The sequence below is a fragment of the Orcinus orca genome, chromosome 10, assembly GCF_937001465.1.
Source record: "Orcinus orca chromosome 10, mOrcOrc1.1, whole genome shotgun sequence".
Taxonomy (NCBI): Eukaryota; Metazoa; Chordata; class Mammalia; order Artiodactyla; family Delphinidae; genus Orcinus; species Orcinus orca.
The window spans coordinates 63,532,766-63,556,813 of record NC_064568.1 but is presented as its reverse complement, the minus strand read 5'-3'; the positions used below and the strand labels follow the sequence as shown (position 1 = coordinate 63,556,813).

General features: G+C 36.6%; 1 protein-coding gene across 2 annotated transcripts in view; it reads right to left on the bottom strand.

The window, feature by feature from the left end:
* The window catches only part of HMGCLL1 (3-hydroxymethyl-3-methylglutaryl-CoA lyase like 1), a 143,879-nt gene extending 126,460 nt beyond the window's left edge, over positions 1–17,419 (bottom strand). The window contains exon 1 of one of the 2 annotated variants that reach the window (XM_004267774.3): positions 17,180–17,419. In XM_004267774.3, the coding sequence (XP_004267822.1) occupies positions 17,180–17,287 (108 nt within the window). In that variant the 5' untranslated portion in view covers positions 17,288–17,419. The remainder of the gene's footprint in view (positions 1–17,179) is intronic. The other variant, XM_049716248.1, reaches the window with a different exon arrangement.
* Positions 17,420–24,048: the final 6,629 nt, after the last annotated feature.

The window sequence follows — 24,048 nt, the reverse complement described above, 5'->3', positions numbered from 1 at the left end:
GTATGTGTAAGCTTCTGTGTGAGATTTTGTCAGTATAGCTTTGCTTCCACCATTTGTCCTAGGGTTCTATCCGTCCGTTTTTGTTTTGTTTTGTTTTTTTAAAATTATTTTTGTAATAATTATTTTTAATTTTAATAATTTTATTTTATTTTACTTTATCTTTTTTCTTTCTTTTTTCCTTCCTTCCTTCCTTCCTCCCTCCCTCCTTTCTTTCCTTCTTTCCTTCTTTCCTTCTTTCCTGCTTTTCTTCTTTCTTTCTCTCTTCCTTCCTTCCTTCCTTGCTTCCTTCCTTCCTTCCTTCCTTTCTTTCTTTCTTCCTACTGCTACTAATTCATTCTCTCTACTTCTTCTCCCTTTTATTCTGTGCCGTGTGGATGAAAGGCTCTTGGTGCTGCAGCCAGGAGTGTGTACTGTGCCTCTGAGGTGGGAGAGCCAACTTCAGGACACTGGTCAACAAGAGACCTCCCATCTCCACATAATATCAAATGGCGAAAATCTCCCAGAGATCTCCATCTCAATGCCAGCACCCAGCTTCACTCAATGACGAGCAAGCTACAGTGCTGGACACCCTATGCGAAACAACTAGCAAAACAGGAACACAACCCCACCCATTAGCACAGAGGCTGCCTAAGATCATAATAAGTCCACAGACACCCCAAAACACACCACCAGACGTGGACCAGCCCACCAGAAAGCAAGATCCAGCCTCATCCACCAGAACACAGGCACTAGTCCCCTCCACCAGGAAGCCTACACAACCCACTGAACCAACCTTAGCCACTGGGAGACACCAAAAACAATGGGAACTACGAACCTGCAGCCTGCAAAAAGGAGACCCCAAACACAGTAAGATAAGCAAAATGAGAAGACAGAAAAACACACCGCAGATGAAGGAGCAAGATAAAAACCCATCAGACCTAATAAATGAAGAGAAAATAGGCAGTCTACCTGAAAAAGAATTCAGAATAATGATAGTAAAGATGATCCAAAATCATCTTTAGACAAAATGCAAGAAACATTTAACAAGGACCTAGAAGAACTAAAGATGAAACAAACAATGATGAACAACTCAATAAGTGAAATTAAAAATACTCTAGATGGGATCAACAGCAGAATAACCAAGGCAGAAAAATGGATAAGTGACCTGGAAGATAAAATAGTGGAAATAACTACTGCAGAGAAGAATAAAGGAAAAAGAATGAAGAGAACTGAGGACAGTCTCGGAGACCTCTGGGACAACATTAAATGCACCAACATTCGAATTATAGGGGTTCCAGAAGAAGAAGAGAAAAAGAAAGGGACTGAGAAAATATTTGAAGAGATTATAGTTGAAAACTTCCCTAATATGGAAAAGGAAATAGTTAACCAAGTCCAGGAAGCACAGAGAGTTCCATACAGGATAAAACCAAGGAGAAATACGCCAAGACACATATTAATCAAACTGTCAAAAATTAAATACAAAGAAAGCATATTGAAAGCAGCAAGAGAAAAACAACAAATAACACACAGGGGAATCCCCATAAGGTTAACAGCTGATCTTTCAGCAGAAACTCTGCAAGCCAGAAGGGAGTGGCAGGACATATTTAAAGTGATGAAGGAGAGAAAACTGCAACCAAGATTACTCTACCTAGCAAGGATCTCATTCAGATTTGATGGATAAATTAAAACCTTTACAGACAAGCAAAAGCTGAGAGAGTTCAGCACCACCAAACCAGCTTTACAACAAATGCTAAAGGAACTTCTCTAGCCAAGAAACACAAGAGAAGGAAAAGACCTACAATAACGAACCCAAAACAATTCAGAAAATGGGAATAGGAACATACATATTGATAATTACCTTAAATGTAAATGGACTAAATGCTCCCACCAAAAGACACAGATTGGCTAAATGGATACAAAGACAAGACCCATATATATGCTGTCTAAAAGAGTCCCACTTCAGACCTAGAGACACATACAGACTGAAAGTAAGGGGATGGAAAAAGATATTCCATGCAAATGGAAACCAAAAGAAAGCTGGAGTAGCAATTCTCATATCAGACAAAATAGACTTTAAAATAAAGACTATTAGAAGAGACAAAGAAGGACACTACATAATGATCAAGGGAACAATCCAAGAAGAAGATATAACAATTTTAAATATTTATGCACCCAACATAGGAGCACCTCAATACATAAGGCAAATACTAACAGCCATAAAAGGGGAAATCGACAGTAACACATTCATAGTAGGGGACTGTAACACCTCACTTTCACCAATGGACAGATCATCCAAAATGAAAATAAATAAGGAAACACAAGCTTTAAATGATACATTAAACAAGACGGACTTAATTGATATTTATAGGACACTCCATCCAGAAACAACAGAATACACATTTTTCTCAAGTGCTTATGGAACATTCTCCAGGATAGATCATATCTTGGGTCAAAAATCAAGCCTTGGTAAATTTAAGAAAATTGAAGTTGTATCAAGTATCTTTTCCGACCACAATGCTATAAGACTAGATATCAATGACAGGAAAAGATCTGTAAAAAATACAAACACATGGAGGTTAAACAATACACTACTTACTAACGAAGTGATCACTGAAAAAATCAAAGAGGAAATAAAAAACTCTAGAAACAAATGACAGTGGAGACATGATGACCAAAACCTATGGGATGCAGCAAAAGCAGTTCTAAGAGGGAAGTTTATAGCAATACAAGCTCACCTTAAGAAACAGGAAACATCTCGAATAAACAACCTAACCTTACACCTAAAACAATTAGAGAAAGAAGAACAAAAAAAACCCAAAGTTAGCAGAAGGAAAGAAATCATAAAAATCAGATCAGAAATAAATGAAAAAGAAATGAAGGAAATGATAGAAAAGATCAATAAAACTAAAAGCTGGTTCTTTGAGAAGACAAAAAAAAATTGATAAACCAATAGCCAGACTCATCAAGAAAAAAAGGGAGAAGACTCAAATCAATAGAATTAGAAATGAAAAAGGAGAAGTAAAAACTGACACTGCAGAAATACAAAAGATCATGAGAGATTACTACAAGCAACTCTATGCAAATAAAATGGACAACCTGGAAGAAATGGACAAATTCTTAGAAATGCACCACCTGCCAAGACTGAATCAGGAAGAAATAGAAAATATGAACAGACCAATCACAAGCACTGAAATTGAAACTGTGATTAAAAATCTTCCAACAAACAAAAGCCCAGGACCAGATGGCTTCACAGGTGAATTCTATCAAACATTTACAGAAGAACGAACACCTAGCCTTCTCAAACTCTTCCAAAATATAGCAGAGGGAGGAACACTCCCAAATTTATTCTACGAGGCCACCATCACCTTGATACCAAAACCAGACAAGGATGTCACAAAGAAAGAAAACTACAGGCGAATATCACTGATGAACATAGATGCAAAAATCCTCAACAAAATACTAGCAAACAGAATCCAAAAGCACATTAATAGTATCATACTCCATGATCAAGTGGGGTTTATTCCAGGAATTCAAGGATTCTTTAATATACGCAAATCAATCATTGTGATAAACCATATTAACAAACTGAAGGAGAAAAACCATATGGTCATCTCAATAGATGCAGAGAAAGCTTTTGACAAAATTCAACATGCATTTATGGTAAAAACTTTGCAGAAAGTAGGCATAGAGGGAACTTTCCTCAACATAATAAAGGCCATATATGACAAACCACAGCCAACATCATCTTCAATGGTGAAAAACTGAAAGCATTTCCACTAAGATCAGGAATACGACAAGGTTGCCCACTCTCACCACTCTTATTCAACATAGTTTTGGAAGTTTTCGTCACAGCAATCAGAGAAGAAAAGGAAATAAAAGGAATCGAAATCGGAAAAGAAGAAGTAAAGCTGTCACTGTTTGCAGATGACATGATACTATACATAGAGAATCCTAAAAATGCTACCAAAAAACTACTAGAGCTAATCAATGAACTTGGTAAAGTAGCAGGATACAAAATTCATGCACAGAAATCTCTGGCACTCCTATACACTAATGATGAAAAATCTGAAAGTGAAATTAAGAAAACACTCCCATTTACCATTGCAACAAAAAGAATAAAATATCTAGGAATAAACCTACCTAAGGAGACAAAAGACCTGTAAGCAGAAAATTATAAGACACTGATGAAAGAAATGAAAGATGATAAAAATAGATGGAAAGATATACCATGTTCTTGGATAGGAAGAATCAGTATTGTGAAAATGGCACTACTACCCAAAGCAGTCTACAGATTCAATGCAATACCTATCAAACTACCACTGGCATTTTTCACAGAACTAGAACAAAAAATTCCAAAATTTTTCTGGAAACACAGAAGACCCTGAATAGCCAAAGCAATCTTTAGAACGAAAAATGGAGCTGGAGGAATCAGGCTTCCTGACTTCAGATGTACTACAAAGCTACAGTAATCAAGACAGTATGGTACTGGCACAAAAACAGAAAGATAGATTAATGGAACAGGATAGAAAGCCCAGAGATAAACCCACACACATATGGTCACCTTATCTTTGATAAAGGATGCAGGAATGTACAGTGGAGAAAGGACAGCTTCTTCAATAAGTGGTGCTGGGAAAACTTGACAGGTACATGTAAAAGTATGAGATTAGAACACTCCCTAACACCATACACAAAAATAAACTCAAAATGGATTAAAGACGTAAATGTAAGGCCAGAAACTATCAAACTCTTAGAGGAAAACATAGGCAGAACACTCTATGACATAAATCACAGCAAGATTCTTTTTGACCCACCTCCTAGAGGAATGGAAATAAAAACAAAAATAAACAAATGGGACCTAATGAAACTTCAAAGCTTTTGCACAGCAAAGGAAACCATAAACAAGACCAAAAGACAACCCTCAGAATGGGAGAAAATATTTGCAAATGAAGCAACTGACAAAGGATTAATCCCCAAAATTTACAAGCAGCTCATGCAGCTCAATAACAAAAAAACAAAAAACCCAATCCAAAAATGGGCAGAAGACCTAAATAGACATTTCTCCAAAGAAGATACACAGACTGCCAACAAACACATGAAAGAATGCTCAACATCGTTAATCATTAGAGAAATGCAAATCAAAACTACAATGAGATATCATTTCACACCGGTCAGAATGGCCATCATCAAAATATCTAGAAATAATAAATGCTGGAGAGGGTGTGGAGAAAAGGGAACACTCTTGCACTGCTTTTGGGAATGTGAATTGGTTCAGCCACTATGGAGAACAGTATGGAGGTTCCTTAAAAAAGCTACAAATAGAACTAACATATGACCCAGCAATCCTACTACTGGGCATATACCCTGAGAAAACCATAATTCCAAAAGAGTCATGTACCAAAATGTTCATTGCAGCTCTATGTACAATAGCCAGGTGATGGAAGCAACCTAAGTGTCCATCATCAGATGAATGGATAAAGAAGATGTGGCACATATATACAATGGAATATTACTCAACTGTTAAAAGAAATGAAATTGAGCTATTTGTAGTGAGGTGGATAGACCTAGAGTCTGTCATACAGAGTGAAGTAAGTCAGAAAGAGAAAGACAAATATCGTATGCTAACACATATATATGGAATTTATGAAAAAAAATGTCATGAAGTACCTAGGGGTAAGACCGGAATAAAGACACAGACCTACTAGAGAATGGACTTGAGGATATGGGGAGGGGGAAGGGTGAGCTGTGACAAAGCGAGAGAGAGACATGGACATATATACACTACCAAACGTAAGGTAGATAGGTAGTGGGAAGCAGCCGCATAGCACAGGGAGATCAGCTCGGTGCTTTGAGACCGCCTGGAGGGGTGGGATAGGGAGGGTCGGAGGGAGGGAGACACAAGAGGGAAGAGATATGGGAACATATGTATATGTATAACTGATTCACTTTGTTATAAAGCAGAAACTAGCACACCATTGTAAAGCAATTATACCCCAATAAAGATGTTAAAAAAACAAAAAAGCTAGATTCTACTTTTTTTTGACCTTTACAACGATAGCCGATAGCCATGAAAGAAAATAATAGACTTTCAAGTTTCCAAAATGAACACCTGAATTTAAAAAACAGACGTTCTATTCCAATACAAAAAATAATAAATAAGAGTGAAAGCTACTAATTCTTGTTTACAAAAATAATAGCTTTGATATAATTAAATACATATTTTTGCCATTTAGAAAGTCAATGAATGTGGCTTAAACCAGCTGAAGTTTACTCTATGAATGAATTTTTACTATATCCAAACTAATTTATTCTGCAAACATTTATCACGATCTAAGTACTTAAGTCTTCTGGATAACAGAAAAGGTAAATAAAACATAGTTTCACTCCTTGAGAAGGCCTCAGTCTAGCCCTGCAAATATTACATATTTACTAAAGAGATGTTTCCACCTACTCAACCATCTTTGGGAAGGAACTGGGCTTCAATGCAGAAAACAAACATGGGTCCACCGAGCAGTATTCAAGAACTGGGGTTGGCAGGGGCAGCAGTGAAGAACACAAAGAAATACTTATAAGAAAAAGTTTCACCACAAGTAAAAGGTGAGTATCCATCTTCAAATCAAGTATGAAAGTAATAATAAGGAAATTTTTAAAATTAGGGATCTTTAAATTATTATTTTTTGTAAAAGATTAGATATATGAAAAATAGATACATAGATAGATACATAGATTGATTGATTGCTTGATGGATGACAGAGAGATGATAGATGGATGATAGATAGATTGATTTATTGGATGGATGGATGGACGATGCATGAAAGATGATAGATAGATAAATAGGTAGATGACAGATGGGTGAAAGAAAGAAAGATAGATAGATGACAGATAGGTGATAGATAGATATTGTTAAGGCAATTTTTAACATTAGGGACCTTTAAATTATTTTTTTTATGATAGATAGACAGATGATAGATAATAGATTGATGATAGATATATAGATTGATTGATAGATGGATGGATGATAGAGATAGATGATATATGGATGACAGATATGTAGTTGATGCAGCTACAGATTGATAAACACAGATACAGATACAGATTGATATGTTATAATCATACATATATATATTTACCACATAGACTACAATCATCATCACTAACTCCCCCGGCCCTGAATTAGAATAAATGTACAGGTTTGTGTTTAAATGAATTGCAAGAAAGGATTGTGGGGGGTGGGGGTGAGGGGAAGTGGTCCAAATAAAAAGCAAAGCCAAGAAATTAGCTTTCAGAGGAACACATCAATGAAGAATGAAAATGTGGCCTGGGCTGCACCCTTGGGACAGAATCTCCAGTGGTTCTACCTCCCATGTGACACTTGGCCCTCCTGCCCCACAGCATCCTCACCACCCGGCAAGCGTCAGGGCCAGGGTATAGCTCTTCCCCTCCCTGGAGCAGGTGGAGAAGTGTCAGCTCCCCCTTTCTAGAGCATGATTGCAACTCACAGCTCCAACCCCTTCATCACTACCTAGAAACAACAGCTTTCACTTAAATTTTATATTTTTCAGAGAGCTTTTCCATTCTTGCTAATCTTGGCTTTTACATAAATTACATGAAAAAAAAAGTCCAAAATATGCCTCTAGGAACCTGAATAACTTTTTAAATTATCCTCCAGTAAAATTCAAGTAAAAATCAGTCTAATTTCAGAATGAATGTGTTTAGAAATAATATCTGGTGATCAATATTTAGTTTCTATGAGAAAAGAACATAAACATTGGCTCATACATATGGTTAGATCCAGGAGAAGAAATCCCCAAACACCTGAGCCTTCATTTAGGAATGAATTCTGATCACTATGAAAAGGAAGATGGTCCCAAAGGGAAAAATGGCAAACTCCTGGTAATTTAAAGACTACTTCCTGCCTGCTGAATGATTACGATTACACTCTACACTGTTGGAAAATATGCCAATGTTTAGAAATGTCCTGGATGGTCTCATTAAAGCATCCCCATGTAATTGTCCAGTAAGGACCACAGAATCAAATATCCACATGCACAGGAAGATAACCTGGGTGCCCGAGGTAGCTAAGTATATGAGTAAAGAGTACAAATCCTGTTTAAGGCATTCATATGTACTTATCTTTTAAGTGTAGTCTTGATCAAACAAAACATTTCCAGAGGTTAAATATGGCTCACCTGTGTAGCAGCAAATTTGCATCTCCTACTTAAACTAACAATCGTGAGACCAGGAAACTTGTTTTCTTGTGTTGCTTTTACTGTGAGGTCTTCAAGCAGGCTGGACAACACTTTCAAATCAGAATTTCTGCTAAAATGATATTCCCCACATATATGAGTTTGTACGATCTCTTTTAAATACCATCTGCTCCATAAAAGTGACCCATCAAGTTATGGGTCTGCACAGTCTAGCCCCTTGGTTGATGAGGGAAAATCAAAAGAAACAAAAATAAAAGCTAAACTTGGAAGAGGAAAATGAAGAAAGAAGAAAGGGTCAGGGAAAGTTACAGCCCAGAGTGAATAAGCAGAAAGGAAGCCAGAAAACTTGGAGGAGCTCAGAGCTAATGAAAAAAACAAGAACACAGGGCAGGGGGAGGAAAGGATGTGAAAGCCAGCTGGAAGGAGAGAAAGCAAGGAAGAGAGGAGCTAACAGAAATCCAAGGACAGAAAGTATTGGAGATGGGAGGGAACAGGAAATTTATTGGAAACCAAGTTATTTTTCCTTATGCATCCAATGCAATTCTATTCCAGGCAGAACTCTAGTCTCACCTTCAAAGAGGAGAGAAGGGAAGTCAAAACTCATAGGAGCCCTTCATGGGTTGGAGCCAGGAGCTCTCAGAAGACAGATTAGAGGAAACATGAGCCTACAGCTGACCCTTTGACAGAAGATACAGAGATGAAGGGGCAGCAGCATCACTCAGTCCAGCATTTCCCAAAAGGTAGGTGAAGCAAAAACAGTGAGAGCTGGGCTCCAACACTGGGCTCCAATGTGCTGAATTTCTAGCACATTTAATAAACACCTCCAATGACTCCTATCACCAGAAAGGTCAGGAAGCACTGGTATAGTGGAAAACTGGGAGCTCTGGAATCTCAGCTGACGGAATTCAATTCCTAGATCATCAACTACTGACCATGAACAAATTATTTAATGTTTCTGTATCCCAGTTACTAAACCTATAAAATGGATTGTTATGGGGATTGAGTTATGGCATGTAAAGCAGTTAGGCAGTGCCCAATGCATATTGAATATGAACCAGGAATGAATCAAGACAAAGCAAAAGATAGCATTGTAAAGAAAAGGTTAATAAGAAGAAGAAAATATTTTTACCCACTTCAGGGCCATTAAATGGAAAGATCCAAAATAATCTCATATCAATAGAGATAAAATACTGTAAATTTAATCACTCATTGATTCATTCATTCATTTAACAAATTTTATTGACCTATGTCACACATAAGGAGGGAGTAAATAGCATACTGTTTCCCCAAAGCAAGATACTTAATTTAGGCAGCACATTAATTTTTATCTTTAAAAAATATCTTTCACAATTTTTACTTATAGTGAAAATCATTATGTCAGTTTTTCTGTAAAATATTATTTTTCATGAAGTAGCCAATCTTTTAATTCAATTTTTGGACTTTAAATTGTTACTCTATACAAAGTTCAAGCTATAAGATGAATAAGTTCTAGGAATCTAAGGCACAGCATAGTGATTAACACTACAGTTAATAATATATTATATCCTTGAAAGCTGCTAAGAGAGTAAATCTTAAATGGTCTCAGCACAAAAAAGAAATGGTAATTATGTGATGTGATGCAGATGCTAGCCAATGCTATGGTGACAATCATTTTGCAATATATGAATGTATCAAATTTATATACCTTAAACTTACACAATGTTATATGTCAATTATATCTCAATAAAGCTTGAAAAATAAATACACAAATTGTTACTGTCAACAGTTTGCATATTACCTGGAATGTAACCACTTCAAAAGCTTTGTAATATGGTAAATGAATATATTTTTTCAATTCCAATTATATTGCAAAATAGGTGTTTTTTTAATATTTCCCCTGTTATATTAGTAATTTTTTAACTAGCTTGTTCAGAACAAACTTCTCACAGAGAACCAGAAAATCTGGTGAAAATATTAGTGAAAAACACTTCTTTGATAGCCTTTGGAGTCTCCAAGGGAGGGTGTACTTCAGTGGCCAAGATACTCGCAGAAGAAAAACACAGAGGGGTGATACCAAAATTCAGCATGAACTTTCCTCTTGAGGCATTCGCCAATTCTATGCAATCAGGTGAGAAGCTGAGAAGAGCATCAGAGCTTCCAGGGGTCTTAGAAGTTGGGGAGGAAATATTTTTGAGTTCAGGTTCAACAAGGAGAAGACATTCTGGTAAACACTCTAGGCTTTTAGTTAGAACCCCTGGAGAGCAACAAAATAAAAGTAAGCGTGAATAGAAAAGACAAGCCCTCACAAATGAAGTAGGTCCAGCCTTGAATCAGCTAAACATCTGATTGGCTTAAGGTAAGCTACCCTTGCACTTATTGCCTGTTAGAAGCAAAAGATAATCAATCCTTCCTGCACCTCACACCCATCGGAATGGCTATTACCAAAATGACAAGAAATAAGTGTTGGTGAGGATGTGGAGAAAAGGGAACCCTTGTGCAATGGGGAATGTAAATTGGTGCAGCCACTATGGAAAACAGCATGAAGGTTCCTCAAAAAATTAAAAATAAAACTATCATATAATTCAGCAATTCTGCTTCTAGCTATTTATCCTAAGGAAAGGAAATCATTGTCTTGAACAGATATCTGCACCCCCCATGTTCATTGCAGCACTCTTTGCAATAGCCAAGACGTGAAAACAACCCAAGTACCCATTGACAGATGAATGGATAAAGAAAATATGGTGTATATATCTACACAAAGGCATATTATTCAGTCATAAAAAGAAGGAAATCATGCCATTTGCTACCTGATGGACCCTGAGGGTATTATGCTAAGCAAAATAAGTCACACAGAAAGAGACAAGTACTTATATGTGGAATCTTAAAAAAAACAAAATTAGATACAGAGAACAGACTGGTGGTTGCCAGAGACAGGGTGTAGAGGGTGGGCAAAAGGGAGTGGGGGGAAGGTAATCATTTCTGGAGGACAGTATGACTCAGAGCCTCAAATTATGTCTATAACATTTTCATAACAGGTGTCTAACCTAAACTGAAAAATTAGTAGGCATTGCAAGAGGAAAGATACATGAAAGAGACCCACTGGAGATCTGAATATTGGAGTTACCAGACATGGAACTTAAAATAACTGATAAGTATTCAAGAATTCTTGATAAGATGGAGAATTGTGGCAGAGAGCTAAAAATTGGTTTTAAAAACCATATAGAAGTTCATTAATTCAAAAATATAACTAAAATTAAGAACTCACATTAAATCAGCAGCAAATTAGACAAAGCTAAAGAGGGTATTAGTGAAATGGAATAGGTGAGAAAAAATATTCAGACTGAACATGGTGAGAAACAAAAGATAAAAAAATACAAAAAATGAGTATATGAAATAAATGGGTCACAAGGAACATTCTAAGATTCTTCAAGCTATAGGTCCAAGTTGGGGGGTGGTTAAAAAAGAGACAGAAGCAATAGTTGAAGAGAATTGATTGAAAAATTTCCAAAACATATGGAAGCCAACAAGCATCAAGATCCAAGAAGTGCTATGAATCATTATCAGATATAAAGAAACTACCTGTAGACTCATCATAGTCATACTGTTGGAAACCAAAGATAACAAGAAGAGAATGAAAGATATATTATCATCAAAGAACTAAAAGTAAAACTAACAGCTGATTTCCCTCTGGTTTGTCTCTGGTTTCCATTTTATCTGTTGAGAAATCTGCATTTCGTACTGCTGTCATGTCATGTATTCTAATTCTTTATATGGAACATATATTTATACTCAATATTCATTATATTTATGCACATGGCACACGTATATACATAAATGTAATTCAAGCAAAGAAAAACTGAAAGAAATTATCACCACCAGATTTTTACTAAAGAAAGTATTAAAGCAAATATTTCTAGTTGAAGGGAAATAATTTCAGATGAAAGAATGGAGATGAAGAAAGCAATAAAGAGCAAAGGAAAGAGGAAATATATGCATAGATATAAATGTATATTGACTATAAATACATATTACAAATATACCATATAGAAAATTAATATATACAACAACAATATAGAAAGCGAAGGCAGTAAAGGGAGTTAAATTATCATATTTTTAATAAGTTGCAATAAAACTAATTTATATAATATTTTAATAAGTCAAGGTTGTACGTTGACATCTTATAGGTAGCAACTACCAGTACCATAAAAACAGTACATAACTAACAAGCCAACCCAAGGGAAAAATGAATTTTAAAATTTACATAATTTCAAAAGAAGTCATAAAAAAGAGAAACAGGACAGTAAAGGACAAAAGAACACCTGAGACAAACAGAAAACAAACAGTGTAATGGTAGTTTGGTTCCTTTCTGAAAATTCCTCCCCACTCACTCTAAGGTATTTTGTAAATGTACTAACAGCTTCAGAGTTGTAAACTGAAAAGCGTATAGTTACTTTAATCTTTTAATTAAATTTAAGCAAAAATATTGTACATTCCAATTAAATTCAAGTGACGGTTTAACACTAAATACTTGGAATCATAATATTTGCTGACAGCAAATGTAACTTAAAGGATCAGGATATAATGTAAACTAACTATAAATTTAATCTCACAAAATCTACAATTTTGTCTTTAAAAAACTAATATATTTTAAGTGTTGTTTATGATAGAATTTAGGTCCTTAGGAATTTTATTGCTGTAATGGGGTATTAATACATGAAGATATTGAGCTACTGCTTAAGCAGCACTTGGAAATCAAAGAAGGACTACTTTACAGGGAACCTAATTTTAACCCAAACTTTAAATCACGAGTTAAGCCAGCTTCATCATATCCATTTTAACAGAGACAAATATAGAAAATAAAACAGACCCTAAGAGATAGCTTGAACCATAGAAGGATCAATTTTAACCTCCTGGTCTATTAAGGAAATCTGAAAAACCAATGCCATTAGTTACAAAAAAAAAGAGAGGAAGAGAACTAAAGAATTTAATTAGTGGAGCTGTGGTAGTGCAAGCCTTTAATTCACATTGACCCATTTTATGTTTGGTAATAAATTGCTAAACTTCAAATGTGTATATTTGTACTTACACACACACAATATTTAATTTTATCTTAATAATATATTGGTAGCAGAAAAAGGGCTAGGTTTTGAATCTTTCTATTGACTAGCACAGTATTCTTTCAAAATAGAGCACTCTGTCTGTCCCAACTGCAGCCAAATTATTTCAAAACTTAGGGGTCCTGCCCATGATTCCCTCTGCCAGATTTAACAGTGGAGAAATAGTTAAGCTCTGTGCATCTTTTAACAGCTTCCAGAATCCATTTTCAACTCTTTCCCTATCAAAGTATGACTAGATTCTATAAAAAGATAACACACAACCCAAACGTCCATCTACAGATGAATGGATAAAGAAGATGTGGTACATATATACAATGGAATATTACTCCACCATTAAAAAGAATGAAATAATGCCATTTGCAGCAACATGCATGGAACTGGAGATTATCATACTAAGTGAAGTAAGTCAGAAAAAGACAAATATCACATGCTATCACTTATATGTGGAATCTAAAAAAAATGATACAAATGAACTTATTTACAAAACAGAAATAGACTCATAGGCATAGAAAATAATCTTACAGTTACCAAAGGGGAAATCAGGGTGAGAGATAAATTAGGAGCTTGGGATTAGCAAATACAATCCACTATACATAAAATAGATAAACAACAAGGTTTTATTGTATAGCACAGGGAACTATATTCAATATCTTTTAATAACCTAAACTGGAAAAGAATCTGAAAAAGAATAGATACATATACATATGTATATGTGTAACTGACTTGCTTTGTACACTGGAAACTAACACACCATTATAAATCAACTATAGTTCAATAAAAAAAGGTAAAACACAAACAGTAATAATACCCATCTAACAGCACTAAGACCAAACTTTATTGACACCTGTCTTAATTCTCATCACTTTGGCATTCACATAACAAATAGTTAGCATTTTATTACAATGTGCTAATCATTGTTTTGGACCCTGAAAAGTGCTATGAAGGATTTCACGTTCCCCATAAATCTGAGATGCTTATGCCCTAGAAGGAAAAACATCCTTTCATTTGTTCATTCAACAAGTATTCATTGGCCATTAAAAACTAATCAAACATTTTGTTCATTGCTGAGGATTTTGTGGTGGAATTTTTCCTTACTTTTATGATACTTAGAGTCCGGTAGGGAATTAAACATAAAATGATCACAACAATAAATGTAAAATTCATATTATTTGTAATGAACAGTGCAAAGTAAGATAACAAGAAATGTTTGCCTTGAGAGTCTGGGAAAGATTTCATGAGGAAGCAACATTTGAGTTGAGAGCTCAAGGTTAGTTATTTGAAAAGAATCTTCCTAGCAGAGAGGAAAACAGGTAAAGATCATGTTTCCAGAGGAAAGATGATTGGAAAACTCAAAAGAAGGACACAGTGGCAAGGATAAGAGAACATAGCTTAAGAGGATGCTGCAGAGAGATGCAATGAAGAGAACACCTGAGGCTTCCAAGAGCACAATAAAGATTTTGCTTCCTATTCATTCCTAAAACAATGAGAATTCACAGAAGGTTGTGAAACGGGAGAATAGCATGATTCTGTGTAAAACAGAGAACTTCTCCCAACTAGCTGTAGAAACAATGGGTTGAAGGATCGCAAGAGTCTAGTAGTTCATTGGAGAGAGAATACCACTTTAAAATTGATAGCAGCAGTAGAGTTGGGAAAACAGATGGATCTGTGAGAAATTCGAGGTAAAATTGCAGGACTTAGTGATACTTTGGTTATGGGGGAAAGAAGGAAAGGAGCTCTTGGTTTGTGCTTCCAGGGCTCAATGAATTGCAATGGCATACCCTGTGATAGGAAATTCTAGAGAATGTCTGGGGTTGGAAGGGGAAGAAGAACATGATTCCGATTTTGCAAATGTTGGGTTTGAATTACTTTTGAGATACCCAAGTGATGATGTCAGGTGAGCAGGTGAACATCAGGACTGGAGCTTAAGAGAGAGATTGTAATATGAATCTGGAAGACATGAGTATACTAATAGTAACAGGAACTGTGAGTGTGCATAAAAAGTCATGAGGAATCTGCAGATTTACCCCTGAGCCAGTCTAGTTCTAGCCTGAGGAACCAGAGAGGTAGGGCTTAAAGCAGCAACAATGTTGTTAAACACAAGCCAAAGAAGAAGGTAAATTTCAGAGTGCAGTGTCACTGCTGCTGTGTATTCAATAGGACATGACCTAAAACATTATCATTTCACAACACTGGAACTAAAACAGAATTATGCATAAAATGCCATGAGAGCACAGAAAAAGGCTAGCAACTCTGGAAGGAGAAAAGGGTTGGTCAAAAGAAGTGATATTTAAGCTGTGTCTGAGGAATAAATAGGAGTTTCTCACTAAAGCAGTCCAGGGTTAAAACAGCAATATTTGGAGAAGGTATTGCTATTTCTCCAAAAAGGAACAAAAAGTCTTTATTAGGCTGATGAATGTCCAAAAACCCTATTCCCCGCATTCCTAGATCAGTCATCCTAGTCATTTTCTTTCTTTTTTCATCCTAGTCATTTTCAATTTCCCCGTTTCCACATCCCTGCAAGGCAAAGTAGACATCCTCACCTAGCAGTCTAGCCTCTGTCATGTTCTCCAAAGCCCACAAAATTAGAATATGGGGGTTGCGGGAGAGAAAAATAATATTAACCCAGCAACAAAAGTCATATAAAGTCTCAGACTTCGGGACTGGAAGGTAAGGATTTCTGATTCTGTAACAGAGTGAATATAAGGTTATATTATCTTTATAATACAAAGATCAAATGAGAAGGCAGGAAAATTAAATAGAAGACAAGAGAACATACAGGAAGATAAAGAATTATTTTCCCTTTCTTGATCGTCAGCAACAGTCTTTGAGTCAGATGACCAGGGCCATCTTTTAAGTAATGAGGAGCAAAGTATCTTTTAGAGAATCCACAAACGCTGAACTCCAATCTGTAGAACTAAAATTACAATGCCACATATTGATACATTGAACTGAAAATACACTAACTATAAAACTATAGAAAAATGGATGCCTAATATTAGAATAGTTGATTTAAAAACACAAATTTAAATTATGCTTACCCACTAAAATATTATACTTAATACAAATTATTATTTTGTACATAGATGAATCAGGAATAAACATTTTTGTATCCACCAAAATTCAAAACAATAATAGCTAAACCCTGAGTCTCCCTCCCTTTTCCCACGTTTTCACATTCACTTAACAATTATCACTGTTATTCCTTTGTGAAACTTTAAATTTTAAGCTCTTTTAAGGGAAAAGTCTATTTCTTTATATAGATTTTCTTCATTTACTTGCCGTTTCCGGTTGAGAGTGCATTAAATCGCAAGTATGTGGATACTACTCACTTGCCTAATAATTGTCTTAAAATAGGCTTTCAGGAATCAACATGGGAATACATTTTGGACTGAAATCGCTGTTATTTACCATTTTTCCCCAGCTTGCTCAAGTGTGTTGAAGCATAAATACATTAGGGATAATTAATGATATGACGGATGATTTCATCCCACCGTGTTTTCCCAACCTTCTGTGTTGGCTTTGTTCCTTTTTCCGCCTCATATTCTGACAAATTCGTCGTCTTTGTCACACAATAATCAGGAGAAAACTGAAAAGAAGGGCGCTATCCTCGGAGGAGTGCTGTGTATTATGACTCATCCCTTCCAAGGGAAACACAGAGAAGGAACAGTTTCCTTTAGGCGACCTGCACGTGGCCAAGATAGGGATTTTAGTGGGTCTGAGCTGCAGGGGTGGGTCTGCAATTCACCCCAGAGAGATGATGGGAAACCTTTTAAGGGGTGAGGTTTGACATTACAGAACTGTCGCAGGAAGGGCCCAGGGTGAGAGACTACACAAGAAGGGGAGAGGAGGCCTGGGGGATGACGGAAGAGGGTGGGGACCCACTGGGCCGCGAGGTGGTACCTGCGCGGGCTCGAACGCCCCTGCCACTGAATCCCCGATCCAGAGATGCTCCCGGAGAAGTTGTTGGTAGCTGAGGCAGTGCTTCACCGCGGATGGCACGTTCCCCATGGCCAGGTTCGGGGCGGCTGTAGGCGATGGGAGAGAGCGGGGAGGAGAGAGATGCGGGCCGGGCGCGCGCTGCGGTCCCGCGCCGGCCCCCGAGCGCGCCTTCCGCCTCCCGCGCGCGCTGAGCCCGGCCCCGCTCTGTGTACTGCAGCGGCGCCAAGCCGAGAGCGCCCAGAGCAGGGCGCGCGGGAGACACCTGCGCGCACGCGGGCCACCCGGAGCCGAAGCGCGGAGGAGATATTCCCAGCATGGCGCGCCTGCCGCTCTGCACCCAGCAAGTAGGGCTGATCGCATCTGCACACGCCCCACTCACCGGCTTCTCACCTGGTTCAGAATCCACAGGGAAGAAAGGGTTAGGTCTCCATCAAAGGAAGAGGGTCTGCGTTTTCTTGTCTGGCAGTTTGCTCATTCCCAGCCTTTGGCGTCCACTGTAGATGCGTCCGGCCTTGAACTCACTTGAGTTTATCTTCATGACAATAAACTTGACATACACACACAGATTTAAAAGATAACCAACAAGGACCTACCGTATAGCGCAGGGAACTCTGCTCAATATTCTGCAATAACCTAAATGGGAAAAGAACTTGAAAAAGAATAGATGCATGTATTCGTACAACTGAATCACTTTTCTATACACCTGAAACTATCACAACATTGCTAATAAACTATACTCCAATATAAAATAAAAATTTAAAAATAAAGACATCAGTCATATTGGCTTAAGGCCCACCCAAACAACCCTTCAAATCAGAAAATCAACCTTGACACAGCACTACCAACCAATCTACATAGCCCATGCAAATTTCACCAACTGTATCAACAGTGTCCCATTTGCTCAAAAAAAATAGTTATATTTTTTAAAAGCTCGATTTTTAAATATTATGAGACAGGAAATATGCTCAATATTTTGTAATAACCTGTAAGGGAAATTTTATATATATATATATATATATATATATATATATATATATATATAAAATCATAGAACACATATATGTTATAACTTAGCCCATACATTTGTACTACATATGCCAAGCTTCTGTTTTATTGTTTTCTTTGCTGTTTTTCTCTTTGCTTCTAATATTAAGGTTTTATATTTTGAATAAATGATGCAGATCCAAAGTCTTCATATGGAAGAATTTCTTTATGATCTTTCTTTTATTTCCTTGTTAGGGCCCCACCTTAGTTATTTCTGCAATGGTTTCTCTTTATATGAAATTATTATATCAATTATATCAATCTATGGCATATGCTAAAATAAATTTCTTGGAGAGTTAAAAAAATCTGAATCATTTTGCTGTACACCTGAAACTAACACAACATTGTAAATCAGCTATACTTCAAACTTTTTTTACAATATATGAACAAAAAAATAAATAAATATTCTGAGGCAGTTTGCAAGGTTAGAACACTTATATACAACAGTCTAATAAAGAAGAAAAGATAGAAGGTGGTAAATTAGGGGAGATGTCACAGATAACTCGGTAAGTCAGTCAGTTGTCAGTAAATGGGTAGTACAGGTTAAGCACTGAAATGGAGTTCAGTTGTTTAAAGACACGCAGGGCACAAAATTATTGAAGCAGCTAAAGTGATTCAAACTGAAAAGTGTAAACATATCCTTACATCATTAGAAGAGCACTAGTCTTGAGTGGGGAGGTGTTGGCAAGATGAGATGGTACTGGAACAGACCACCTCCCTGCATCCCCCTGTTTCACAAGCACACCTACATCTACCCACTCTAAAATTCTTCAGCTGAGTTCAGCACCTGCAATTGAATGGACATCAAGAATAGCCTTGTGCTGCCAAGTGGCATGGCCAGGGGTACCAGTCAGCCCCACTGGTTGCTGCAGCAAATATAAATTAGGAGCTGGCTGATACCTAGTCAGCCAGCTCCTAATTACACATAAAAGGATTCACAGATTACTTTGTACATCATAGTATAAACACACTTAAGGAAATTAACACCCAGAATAAGCAAACCTTCATTCATACTTGTGAGGGTGCTGAGACTCCCACTGGTAATAGAAGTAAAGCAGTTAAGGACAGAAAAACACAAACAATGGGAGAGGGATCTTTTTGATCCTTAGTGAAACAGGACTGGAAAGGCAAAGAGGATGAAGTGATCTTATAGCTCTCATCGCTTTGATCAAGGAGAGTTAACTTGGAGAACATGATCTGAGCTGCCAAAGTGAGGTCATGCAACTCTTGGAAGCCTTTAAAACTCCCTAATGCACCAAAAATTCCAATTATTATTTATCTGAACATGACTATTTTAGAGATATATATTCATAGGCCTAAATCGCTATGATAAGTTGTTTTCGGTAGAGCTCAACTGTTATTCTTCCAACACAGTTGAAATGAAGCTTAGAGGTTGCATCAATGTCTATTACCACTCTTCTCTCCTTTTTGTAATTCTATAACAGGGAACATGATATTTGAAAGAATTTGAAAGGGTCCAATTTGAACAACAGTAATTTAGCAAGGTAATTTTATCATGGAGTCAGTTGTTTAATTATTTGTCATCAGTCAGACAATTAATATTGAAATCTAAACTTTTGAAGAATATAACCTCTAAGGTAAGCCAGATATTGTATGATTCTCTGCTGTTAAGAAAAAGAACACCCAGATATAAACTTTACTGCTTAATAGTTTTCTAAATGGGGAAGTTTAGAAAATTTCTTATCTCAGTTAGGGACTTCCCTGGTGGTCCAGTGGTAAAGAATCCACCTTCCAATGCAGGGGACGAGGGTTTGATCCCTGGTCGGGGAACTAAGATTCCCACATGCTGTAGGGCAACTAAGCCCACGCACCACAACTACTGAGCCTGTGTACCTTAACCAGAGAGCCCACGTGCCACAAACCACAGAGCCCACGCACTTTGGAACCTGCACGCTACAACTAGAGAGAAGTTCAAGCACTGCAAGTAGAGAGGAGCCCGCGTGATGTAATGAAGAGCCCACGCACTGCAACAAAAGATCTTGCATGCCACAACTAAGACCTGACACAGCCAAAAATATAAAATAAAATAAATAAAAAAAGAAAATTTCATATCTCAATTAGCTCACTATAGTAATACAGGTTTGTTTTTTTTACAGGGAAACCTTATAAACATAAAAATATTGAATACAGTTTTATTTTCATGCATTTCATGTGGAAATTCTATAATATCAAAAATTGAAATTATGATTCCTGTAAATACCAAAACCATTAGCAATAATATGGACCAAATAAAGACTATCTTAAGAATGTTTAATCTCATATAAAAGGGAGTGAAATTAGATGCACTTTTGCTGGCCTGTAATTTGATGTTAAATCTAATCATAAATGCTTAAAATTTATAAATTCAAAAAGCTTCAACTTATAAATTTGAATAATATTAGTGTACATATTTTCTGTTTTTATGATTAAAATGAAAATTCTCAATAGGTACCCCTGTTAGTGCAACTCTAAGAAGCTCTAGGTAAAATAAGAATATATATATATATCTTTTCATATTCTTTTCCATTATGGTTTATCATAAGATATTGCATATAGTTCCCTGTGCTCTACAGTAGAACCTTGTTGTTTATCTATTTTATATATAGTAGTTTGAATCTGCTAATTCCAAACTCCTAATTTATCCCCTCCTCCTTTCCCCTTTGGTAACCATAAATTTGTTTTCTACGTCTGTGAGTCTGTTTCTGTTTTGTAAATAAGTTCATTTGTGTCATATTTTAGATTCCTCATGTAAGTGATATCATATGGTGTTTGTCTTTGTCTGCTTACTTCACTTTGTATGATCATCTCTAGGCCCATCCATGTTGCTGCAAATGGCATGTTACATGCAAAATCATTCAAGTTTACCTGCCTCTCCTGAATTACTCGACTCCCATCGCTCTTTAACCTCCTATCCCAAATCTCATCTGTCAACCAGGGAAGTTAGTTAACATCTTGGACCCACCCATCCATTGTCTCTTTCTGTTCTCCTATTGACTTGTCTCTGTGCCCCTTCTCTTGGAAGGCATCACCCTAGTGCAGTGGTGAAGCTTAAGTGCTGGTTTTAGATTCTCCGTGATGAGAGTCTGGCTCCACCCGTTGGCAAATGTGTGACCTTCGCAAGTTCTTTAGCCACTGTTTCTTATCTGTAAGAGGGCAATGATAAAAATTCCTACCTGACAGAGCTGTTACAAAGATGAAACGGGCTAGAATATGTAAAGTACTCAACACAGAGTCTCTGGTACATAATAGACACCCAATGAATGTTAGCTATTATTACTACTGTAGCCTGGTTTTCTGCTTTATTTTGCATTCATAAATCTAACCTGTATAGCCTGAGACATTTTTGAAAATACATACCTGGTCAATACTTCTAAGATTAAAATCCTTAGAGACTTTGCAGAGAAATTGTTTCTTAAAATGATACACTTTTTCTTGATGAGACTCTTAGTTATCTTTCCAGTCTTAACTCCTGTCCATTTTCTAAACTCATCCTTCACTCCAGAAATATCAAATTATGTGTAATTCCCCAAGTTTTAGCCCCTTCCATGCTCTCGAATCATTCTAATCTTGTTCTTTATTATAGACACTTTGGGAAATACAGACGATGCATAAAGATAAATTACCCATCATTCTAATGCTAGAAATACTTTAATATATTTTCTTTTAGAGAAAAAAATAAATTAATATTTCCTATCTTTGCTTTTTATTCTGCCCTTTTCATTTAACATTGATTTAAATTCTTTAAAACTAGGATGTTAATGGCTATGCAATATTCATACATATATATAATATTTTCAATAATCTTTTAAAGTATAGCCTTTTACTTATTTTTGAAAGGGAAGATTGGTGGGTAGACTGTGATCTTGTGAATATTTGTATAAATAATTATGTAATTAATGTTCCAAAAATAGCATGACTGTGGAAATCTTCCACAACCGTTGTATTTCTGTCAATTTCTATTTATATTTTTTACAAAGTTTTGCTTTAAGTATACAGTATTTCCTTGGTTGGAGATTTGCTTGTGTAAGTTTATCTCTGGTGATGGTTTTTTGTTGTTCTGTCTTTTGTTATGTGGGAGGAGTTCTATGGGAATCTCGTACCGATTATTGCAATACCCCTAAAGAATGGTTTCATGTTTGCTTGGCCAGAATTTCTAATGAGTTTGGTTTGACAGTTGTAGGATTTATTGTTTGCTAATATCTTAGCTTGGGGTACCACAGGATATTCTGAATCTAAAACTTAAAACTGGTAAATTCCCTGGTGGTCCAGTGGTTAGGACTCCACGCTTTCACTGCCAAGGGCCCAGGTTCCATCCCTGGTCGGGGAAGTAAGATCCCGCAAGCTGCTCAGCATGGCCAAAAAATAAATAAATAAACTTAAAACCATACACAGTGTAACTTGACTTCAGTTTTCTTGCAGGGATTTAATTTCTCACTCACAGACTTAGGTGAACTTTTTCCATCTCCCATACATGGAACCACCTTGGGAGACCCAGTGGTTCATGATCTTGGCTCCCGACTCTCAGATGACAATTGGTTTAGGAGGACCTTCCCATGTGATTAAAGCCCCAACCTCTGGCTAACAGAAGCTGTGTCCTCTGGTGAGTTTCTTGGAAGTATTAAGCCCCTGAGTATAAACTTGATATCAATTTTTGAGGGGAGGGAGAGGTATATCTCACATCAGCTTAGTTCTCCATATTTATCAGAATTGTAACTTGAAAATTTTTCTGTGATTAGTGTTTGCGCATACTTTTGAATACATTCTGGAATTCCTGTACCCTTTAGGAAAGAAAGGGTAGGAACCAAGAGATGCTGAACTGAAGTGAGAACATTCAATTTATCTCAGAGGGCCTGAGGATCTTACAATATAGTTCTGACATCTTGACTAACTCAAAAGAGAGAAAACTAGACAAAAACCACATTCTCCCATTCATCTCCTTATCTCTTTTCCATTTAAAATGACAGCAATAAATTATAGAGTGGTGCATTGCTTATATCCTAAGCAAAGTTTCTCAAAAACGGTGGCAAGTCCTTGGGAAAGAAGGGTCCACTTACAATAGGTTATCATATGAATCCCTTTGGTCTCAAAGATGGGTATTTAAGGTTGTCTAAGAAAACAGTATGGATAGAATCAGAAGCAAGTGAAAAAAATAAAAATTGTAATAGCAATAAATGCAAACCGGCATGTAGCCAAGGTACCTACCAGGCAGGAATCAAAGACACATATGGTAAGTCTCAAACAATGATGCCATAGAACTTTGGCAAGAATCATGAGAGTAATGTGCTCCAGCCTTAAACAATAAAAAGGAAAGAATGAAAACAACTTGGTTACCGATACTGGATGATACCTAAGGGGAAGCAAAGCTTTCATAATCTCAGTTTTATTGCTGAAAAATTTAGATAACTTCTCACAAGTGTTATGTCTGGCTGATCTAAATTGATGGAAGGATAACAGAGTGTTTAAAAACATTCTTGGCGTTTGGTCACTAAAATCAAAGTTCCATTAACAATACCATCATTCTGAAATAACACATTCTTTCGAGAATAAGTAATGAAATCTATTTTACGAAAATAGCACTCCACCCCAGGTGATGGATACCTGGCATTGGATACAGAAATCAGAACAAAGCTGCAAACCACATTTCTCCAGATGTAGGAGTCTATTTATTCTTTCACAGATTCAAAAGGATCCAAACGCACTAGCTTTGCCAACTATATTGTAAAATAAAAGATATAGACGTTGACAGCTCATTAACTATTATTAGTTCATTAGATGGCTGCATTGCA